This window comes from Hyla sarda, chromosome 2 (assembly GCF_029499605.1).
Source record: "Hyla sarda isolate aHylSar1 chromosome 2, aHylSar1.hap1, whole genome shotgun sequence".
In the NCBI taxonomy this organism is placed as follows: Eukaryota; Metazoa; Chordata; class Amphibia; order Anura; family Hylidae; genus Hyla; species Hyla sarda.
This window is the reverse complement of record NC_079190.1, coordinates 109,754,363-109,764,362: the sequence shown is the minus strand read 5'-3', so window position 1 is coordinate 109,764,362 and position 10,000 is coordinate 109,754,363. Positions and strand designations below refer to the sequence as shown.

At 33.0% G+C, this 10,000-nt stretch overlaps 2 protein-coding genes across 3 annotated transcripts in view; both read left to right on the top strand.

The window, feature by feature from the left end:
* The window catches only part of HOXC8 (homeobox C8), a 3,740-nt gene extending 1,327 nt beyond the window's left edge, over window positions 1–2,413 (top strand). Inside the window, exon 2 of the mRNA XM_056562810.1 lies at window positions 697–2,413. Coding sequence (XP_056418785.1) covers window positions 697–989 — 293 coding nt within the window. The 3' untranslated portion in view covers window positions 990–2,413. The remainder of the gene's footprint in view (window positions 1–696) is intronic.
* Window positions 1–10,000, top strand: part of HOXC4 (homeobox C4) — a 124,422-nt gene that overhangs the window by 23,774 nt on the left and 90,648 nt on the right. Inside the window, exon 1 of one of the 2 annotated variants that reach the window (XR_008889692.1) lies at window positions 9,742–10,000. This exon is cut by the window's right edge and continues 194 nt beyond it. The exons of the other annotated variant lie outside the window; for it this stretch is intronic. The gene's annotated coding sequence lies outside the window, so the exon portion shown is untranslated. Of the gene's footprint in view, window positions 1–9,741 lie in introns of those variants that run through there. 2 annotated transcript variants of the gene reach the window in all.

The following is a 10,000-nucleotide window of genomic DNA, read 5'->3' as shown; positions in this document are numbered from 1 at the left end:
TAGTTCAACTCACTTTTCCTTAATGTGTTGATGGCAGCTCAGCCAAGGATGTGAAATCTATAATAACTCCTTTTATTGTAAGGCCATTTGACTATATAGAAAGGCTGGAGTTTATGGGGACTCTATGATGTTTGTGTATTATTGTATGCAATTAAATGAGTCTCTTAAAAACCTTCCTCTGATTGAAAGTGAAGTTTATAGATTTGATTTATTATGTTCTTTCACATTAGGATACAGGGAAGTCCCTGATTGTTTTGTAGCTCTATAAATAGCCAAGAGAAGGGTTAATGCTTCATTACATGCTATATATAATTTTATATGCTTATTTATACATACATCGTTATGATTCTAAAATGAGTGCTATTGTTCTTATTACTACTGCTATCAATAGAATTGTTGCTGCTAATGTTATTGTGAGTTGTAGTAGTAGTAGTAGTAGTAGTATCATCATCATTATTATTATTAGCATCGTTATTATGTATTTTAGATGAAAGGCTATGTAGCTCTTTACTACCACATTGAAACTTTTTTATTAGCTGTAGTGAACCTCATAGTGATAGGATTTAAATATAAAACGTAATGCATGTTTTATGGAGGGTCAATTTGTTCTATACTGTTATACATAGAAAGAGTTCCCATGGAGCTGATCCTGGAAGTGCTTACAGTAATGGCTGTGTTTTCTTTTGCTATACCCAGCCCCCGGAAGACGCAGTGGAAGGCAGACGTACAGCCGGTACCAGACATTAGAGTTAGAGAAAGAATTCCTCTTCAACCCCTACTTGACGAGGAAACGAAGGATTGAGGTCTCCCATGCCCTGGGACTGACTGAGAGGCAGGTCAAAATCTGGTTTCAAAACAGAAGGATGAAATGGAAAAAGGAGAACAACAAAGATAAACTCCCCGGATCTAGAGATGAAGAGAAGACAGAGGAAGAAGGGAATGATGAAGAAGAAAAGGAAGAGGAGGAGAAGGAAGAAACCAAGGAATAATTTGACCTGTGGAGGAATGAGACTCCCTGTGTATGAATGGCAATGTCTGTTTGTGTGAATGTATTCAATTACTCCTTAAAACTTTTGGTTTTATGATACATATAAAGCCAAGACGTTTATGATGCTCATTTGAACAGGGGAGGAGGCAGAGGGGACAACATTAACTACCTGTCACAAGTTCCAGCCTTGTCTTCTGGTCAGGACTTCACATTGCATTTCGCTGTGGTTTATGTGGATAAAGGGGGCATTTACATTACCTTCTTATTTATGTCCTTCAAGTCCTGAGAAATAGGCTAATAACTTATAGTATACACGTGAAGGAAGCATACAGGGTTTACTACTACTAGTATGATTTCCAACAGACTGACATTTCTTTCAGCCACAATAGTATTAATTCCTTTTTATGTGAAATAAAACTACCTATTCCCTTGTTTAGGGGCACATTGAGGGCCTCATAATGTAACCTGTGTTTATTTAGAGTTCTGTATTCAAGTATGGGAAGGGGGAGGGAAGGGCCAGCACATACCCTACTATGTTAATTTGATTTTGTTATTATGTACTTGTCCACGTTTGGTATAATGCAGTCCATATAGCTCTATACAGTCTCTGCAGTTGTCAAACTTGTCAGTAGAGGGGATTGATCCCAAGCTGAAGCAGAGTGTGTGCACATGGCTGATAATATGTGAAAAAAAAAATAACCTATTTGAATATATAGCTGTTATGACAGGCCACAAATATTTCTTATTTTATCTTCCATCTTGTAACTTTATGGGTTTAACATGGCTGTGTGAGCACTTAAGTCCTCCATTTACTACCTAAAGGGATCAGGCAATAACTATGTAACACATCTGGGGTGTATTTATAAACATATCCCGAACAGAAGATGGTCAGACATCCAATGACTGGCAGTGATGCCCAACATGCAAGCTACTGAGTAGCAAATGCAACCTGAGACTTGCAATGTAACTTATAATAATAATAATGATAACTACCTATAGAAGGAGACGCTATCGGGAAGTATTTGTAACGCAATTTTTATGTTGTTTCTTGCTGCTTTATCCCAACAACTGAAACTGCCTACATGGACGCACATTTAATGACTGTGTTTATTTTATCGTGCTTTTACAGTAGTTTAGGACTAAATTGCACTGAATGTAAAGTTACCTATTTGTCTTGACCTTATCTGTTATCGCAAGAGCTTGAGGTATTAAAACATAAAATAAAAAAAAATAAAAAAAAAATAAAGCGTAAAAAAAAAAAGCATAAAAAATGAAATAGTCTTTGTTTTATTTCTGTATAAGCCTAGTTACACGTGTTCTCAACCTATGAATGTAGCAAATAAAACCATGAACCTGTTCCTGGACAAAATAACATTTGTATTGTATACGTGAAACATTAAATGATATTATAAAATAAAAATGAGAATAAACATGATTTTAAAAATGACAGCCTAATGGTATTCGTGTGATGTTCTATTACCACTACATATAGGTTTATTATTGATACCGAGGTCTTTATAAACTTTAGATAAATAGATGAATTAAATGATATAGGTAGATAGTAGACAGATAGATAGATGGATAGACAGATAGACAGACAGACAGACAGATAGATAGATAGATAGATAGATAGATAGATAGATAGATAGACAGGCAGATAGATAGATGGATAGACGGATAGACAGACAGACAGACAGACAGACAGACAGACAGACAGACAGACAGACAGATAGATAGATAGATAGATAGATAGATGGATAGATAGACAGATAGACAGACAGATAGACAGATAGATAGATAGACAGACAGACAGACAGACAGACAGACAGACAGACAGATAGATAGATAGATAGATAGATAGATAGATAGATGGATGGACAGACATTGGTCTACTTTTTAGAGATAGGGCATTTCTAGATAGATAAATAAATAAATGAATGAATAAATACAAAGATAGAGATAGGTAGATAGATAGATAAATCGATATACATTGCTCTATATAAAGATAGAGATAATGATAGCTATGAGATAGATAGATAGATAGATAGATATGAGATAGAAAGAAAGAATGATAGACAGACAGACAGACAGATAGAAAGATAGATAGATAGACAGACAGGCATTGGTCTACTTATCAGATATAGAGAATTACTAGATTGATATATAGGTAAATGAATTGAAATAGATGAATGAATAAATAAATAAAAACAACAGGAACATTAGGTATGCTATAACACACACACTCGTATATATTATGTATATGAGAGCGCCTTTATCCAACATATACTATGAAGCAGGCTGGGGTCACAGTCTACACTCACCTACTATTCTCCTAACATATGTTTTATTGTTTAAGTTCAAGTAGTAAAAATCAATATGGGTAACTGCTTGTATTTTGTATAAACATCCCACCAAAAACCCACACACAAACCTACATCTATCTGACTATCTATCTATCTATCTATCTATCTATCTATTTACATATCTATCTGTCTGAGATAGATAGATATGTAAATAGATAGATAGAGAGATAGATATATATGTAAATAGATAGATATGAGATAGATAGAGAGCTAGATAGATAGATATGAGATAGAGAGAGAGATAGATTGATAGATAGGAGATAGAGAGATAGATAGATAGATAGATAGATAGATATGAGAAAGATAGATATGTAAATAGATAGATATGAGATAGATTGATATGTAAATAGATAGATAGATAAATATGAGATAGATAGATATGAAATAGATAGATAGTAACATAGTAACTATGTTACTATCTATCTATTTCATATCTATCTCATATTTATCTATCTATCTATTTACATATCGATCTATCTCATATCATAGATAGATAGATATTAGATAGATCGATATGTAAATAGATAGATAGATAAATATGAGATAGATAAATAGATAGATAGATAGATATGAAATAGATAGATAGTAACATAGTAACTATGTTACTATCTATCTATCTCATATCTATCTATCTCATATCTATCTGTCTATCTATCTATCTATCTCATATCTATCTATCTGTCTATCTACCTATCTCTCTCTATCTCATATCTATCTATATATCTATCTCTCTCTCTATTTACATATCTATCTATCTAACCTATCTATCTCTTATCTATCTATTTACATATCTATCTAACCTATCTATCTATCTATCTATCTCATATCTATCTATCTCATATCTATCTATCTATCTATCTATCTCATATCTATCTCATTTCTGTCTATCTATTAATCTATCTATCTCATATCTATCTATCTATCTATCTATCTATCTATCTATCTCATATCTATCTATTTATTTATCTATCTATCTCATATCTATCTATCTATCTATCTCATATCTATCTATCTATCTATCTCATATCTATCTATTTATTTATTTATCTATCTATCTATCTCATATCTATCTATCTATTTATCTATCTGTCCCTCTACTGACTATGGATAACTGTCCAGAAGCCTTTTGATCCCCTACAAAGGGGAAAAAAAAAAAAAAAGTTAAAGAACCTGACCAAGCATCCTCCAGACTTGCTCTGCACACAGGACAGCTCGCATGTGGTAAAGCAATAACTGAAGGAAAATAAAACCATAAAACAGCTCCCAAAAGCTGCAACAAATGTACAGTCAGGCGACAGTCATTTCCTGAAGGTGTCCTGGGCATATGGGCATTAAACCAAGAAAGCAGCTCAGATGAGGGGATTTTCACAAGACTGCTTTCCTCATTGTACCTGAAGGTGACACTCAGTTTACACCTCCAAAACTATGTAAGTGCCACACATTTCCACTCTCACAGCAATAGGGGCTAATGCTAAAAGCAGTAAACACAATTACCATAGAAGGGGTGCAGCTTACTGAACTAGTAAATAGTTTATTGGTGTATTGTAAAACTGTGTTTATACAGAGAGTTCAGTCTGTTTCTATCTATGTACGAGTCTTGATGTATCTATCTGTATCTATCTATTATCAATTATCATGTGGATCTATCATTCAATCATCAATAATCAGACTCTATCATCAATAATCAGACTCTATCATCAATAATCAGGCTCTATCTATCTATCTCCTATGTATCTTCTATCTATCTATCTATCTATCTATCCATCCATTTATCTTTCTATCTATCTGTTTGTTTGTCTGTCTGCCTGCCTGACTGACTATCTATCTACCTATCTATCTATCTATCTATCTATCTATCTATCTATCTATCTATTTGCCTGTTTACAAATTTGAAACCAATATTAAAGGCGTATATCTATCTATTCTTTTATGTATCTATCTGTATGCATTGTATACATTACAAATAATGGATAGCTAGACAGACATATTATAAATAAATAGATATATACCTAGATTGCTAGATATATGGATAGATAGATAGATAGATAGATAGATGGATAGATAGACAGATACCCAGAAGGATAGGTACATGGATGGATGGATGGATTGATAAATAGATAGATGATAAATAGATAGATAATATGTAGTTAGATAGGTAGATGTATAAATAGATATATAAATACATAAATAACTAGAAAGATAGAATGATAAATATATAGATATGAGATAGATTGATAGATGATTAGTAGATAGTTAGAAATGTAGATAGAAGGATAGATAGATAATTGGTAGGTAGTTAGATAGGTAGATTGAAAGATGATTGGTAGATAGGTAGATAGGTAGATAGATAGATAGATATGGATAGATAAATAGATAGATAGATAGCTAGATAGATGATTGGTATATAGTTAGATAGATATGGATAGATAGATAGATTATAATTGCTTGAGTAGGACTGGGAGAGTCAATTGAAAAGCTTTGGACACTGCCTTAGGAATAAATATGACGGTTTTTTTATTTATTTATTTTTTTGCAACTTATATATATATATATATCCTGAGTAGCAACTTTCCCACAGCCTGTTGTTTTGATATGTTTTTAGAACTGATCCACATTATAGTTGATGCTTAAATATCTATAGTGTGCGTCAGTTGTTCATTTTCCCCCGATTGTAATTATTTGTATCTTAAAATGTGACTTTGCTGAAAAAGACCAGGATTTTTTTTCTCATTCATTTAAATCTTTTTTTTAAATTATATCAAATATCCAATAATTTCATTTTCCCACACGAAGATGTGTTTCCTTGCTGGACATGTTTTCTTTAATTTCTCAACCAATTTACATCAGATTTTTTTTCAGTTTTACATTTACATCAGAAGTTTTCAATTTCTAAAATATTAAAAATACACATTTGTTCATACAACTGTTGCACACTGAAATGTGTGAATATAAATACACACACATATATATACTCATACACACACACACACACATATATATACTCATACACACACACACACACATATATATATATACTCATACACACACACACACACACATATATATACTCATACACACACACACACACACACATATATATACTCATACACACACACACACACACACACACATATATATACTCATACACACACACACACACACACATATATATACTCATACACACACACACACACACACACATATATATATATATATATATATATATATATATATGCACCCAAACACAACACAACAAATCTCAATATGAACATGATTTTTTGCCTTAAAAAAAAAAGAATACATACTGATGGTAGTTGTTATTCTTAATGTCCATGGGCTCTCTGATAAAGACAAATATTAGTGTAGACCCCCACTACCATTTTATGAATTCACACAGCCCGAGTAATATATCCTAATATTATAGTTATATAAATCTGTATACCCCTATATCAATATTAGCATGTCCCAAATCCCTTAGTACTCATTCTTCATCTGATGATATATGTTGGTTCCTTTTTTCTACCGATATCAATGTAAAATATTTATTATGACATATATCTATCTATATATCTATCTTTTTTTTTTTTCTATCATATGTGTTTATGGTGAAGTGAGATTATCTGCATGTATTGTATAGTCAATTTTGAAATGCATATGAGGTGTAAAGTCATGGGAATGGTCCATATGAACTATCTGCTGAGCTATAACATCTACCCTATATGTTGCTCCTGGGTTCATTGCTGATCCACTTGATGTTTGTGCTGAAGTCAACAGCCCTAGATACTATTCAGATTTTGTTATAATTTCTTTAAATCATTCTATCATCTGAAATGTTTTATGGATAGAAGATCTCTGTGACAAAAAAAAAAAAGTCATTTGTGGATGATGTGTCTGTTCACATAGGCCTCTGCAAATGATCATTGCTGCCTATATGACTGGCAATGGGCGCACATAACACGCCTGAAGGAGAGCAAAGAAATTCTATCAACGCTTTTCTTTTATTAACCAATCCAAATTTCCTTCAAGACTCATTTAAGAAAAAGAGGCAATAATTCATGTAAAAGCTGAGCCAGGGCACACTGCTCATTTTCATTTAATGTACAATTTCAAACAAGGAAACATAAGCATTATAGTGAGGCCATAAAACTCTGATAACACAATCTACACTATGTACTGCAGGCTGGAAATTGCCATAAGTGCGTGTATACTATGATAATGGAAAAGACTATATATCTATCCATTATCTATCTTCTATCTATCTATCTATCTATCTATCTATCCATTATCTATCTATCTGTCTATCATCCATCTACCTATCTATCTATCTATCTATCCATTATCTATCTATCTATTATCTACCTATCTATCTATCTATCTATCTATCTATCTATTTCTTCTTTCTCTCTTAATCACCTAGTGAACATTTGGACAAAAAAAAAAATATATATATATATTCTTATATTTATTTATTTAACTTTTTTAAATAGAACGTTGGTCAATGGTATTTATTGCCACCATTACAAATCTCCCTACAAATGGCATTGGTGTAGAAGCGTCTCCATAGAATAGATAAGCTACTTTTATGAAGGGGCAAGGCGACTTGGCTTTTCCTTCCTAGTCGTCTGTCCTTGTGTAGCCGAGTGCTGCTGTGGAGACATAAAAGCTGGTTTTGATTCAGGACGCTTCCTCTTGTTGTAACTTTTAACTACCTGTTATAAAATTTATTGGTGGTTTGTAAAACAAGAATAAAAGACAGTATTGCCTTCATCCGGTGCTAATACTGATTCTCTCCCATTGTTGCCTCTGAGATAAAGGGGGACAAGTCAACAACTTCCTTTTCTCAGGAAGTAAAAATAAAAATAAATCCACACAAAAGTTACAACCCCTTTATTTTGGAAAAAGAAAAAGAACTAAATCAATATAGATAACATAACATAAATAAAATAAAAATAATAAATATACAAATAACTGATAGATAGATAGATATTAGATAGACAGAAATAGAATGTTGTGCACCAATTATCAATGCAGAGACGTCAGTTATATTCTGCCATTTATTGAACTGCGGAATCAAACGAAATGAAATCTAGAAAGATCTGGACAGAAGTGTACTCCTATTTATTTGAGTGAAGCAAAAAATGTGAATCTGACTCATAATCCTTCTACTATAGTATTTAGGTAGAGATTTAATTAGCACCAATGAATGGGTCCATTATTAGCTATATTCTAGGTACTGCGATCTTTGCTGGCAAATTAGCAGTTGGAGTATATATATATATATATATATATATATATATATATATATATATATAGTGTCATGTTATGTTTTATAAAGATTGTATAGATGAAGTAGACGTAGGGACATGTAGCCACAAGCAGCACACACATGTTCAGATATATAGACACACAGTGGTAGCGCCACAACAAACATGCCTCTACTATTGCTACATGTCAGAAGAGTAGTAGTAATAATTGTAAGCATATTCTACGTGTTGCTGCCTCTGTGTATATTTCTATATCTCGGATCTCATGTACACCCGCGAAAGATAGATAGATAAATAGATAGATAAACATTTACTTCATGTAAAGGGAAACCATTTGTATAGCTTTGTACAATCTTGTTGCTGTTGGGAGGCCACTGCATACACAGCACAACCTAGTAATTAAATTAAATTAAATAATATAATTAAATAATAATTACCTTAAGGAAAAAAATCATAATTTGAATTAGTCGCCACTTTTGATACATTCAAAGGAGCGTGTGTAGTTTTGTATGATTTCCAGGTGTGTATTAAATAGAAATAATAAAAAATGATAGGTAGATGATAATAGATAATAATAAATAAATAGATAGGTATAGATAAATCTGTGGATTTTGGTGAGAAAATGCTATACTAGAGATACCTTGCTTTTCTGCCTTGTGCACATATGTATAATGTTTTAATCCACCTAATGATCCAAAAGTAAAATTCGGTCCCAGCTCAGAACTCTGGGCTTTTGGCACCAGCATTCCTTCCCAGGCCTTATTCCATCTCCTCAGTTATAATCAAGTAAATTCCCTTTCCCCTGTTTATAATCTCTGCTGCAGAATAAAATATACACAAGATTAATTTGCACGAACCCTAATAACTATGAAGGTATAGGGAGAAAAAAAAAAGCAAGCTATAATGAAATAATAGATAAATATGGCGTCAAGGAAAGACATTTGCACACGCCACAAAAATGCAGCACATTCTTGGTTGTTTGCAGAAAATTTACAGCTGGGCCATAAAAGTTTACGACTGAATCACAAGTTGGATTGGCCACAGGAAGTCATGTGGACTCTCCATGAACGTGAACTTTTTATTGTGGTTTCTTATACGCAGTGCTTCTCCTTATAACAGTCCTCCCAGTGCCAGGGACAGGGGATCAGCCTATCTCTATTTATTTTATATACATTATAGATTCTATAGACGTCCAGATCTTCCTTTTCTTCTCAGCCCTGGGACTGTTGCTGGCTTGGAGGCATTTTGGAAATAATGAATTTACTGCACCTCTTGGTCGCCTCCCCCTTTTCCACCCCTAGGGGCAAAAGCCACTACATTTCCTCTGGAGCAGCACAGAATAAGGAAGCGCTGGGTTGTATATAGCTTTTTATTATTAGTAGTAC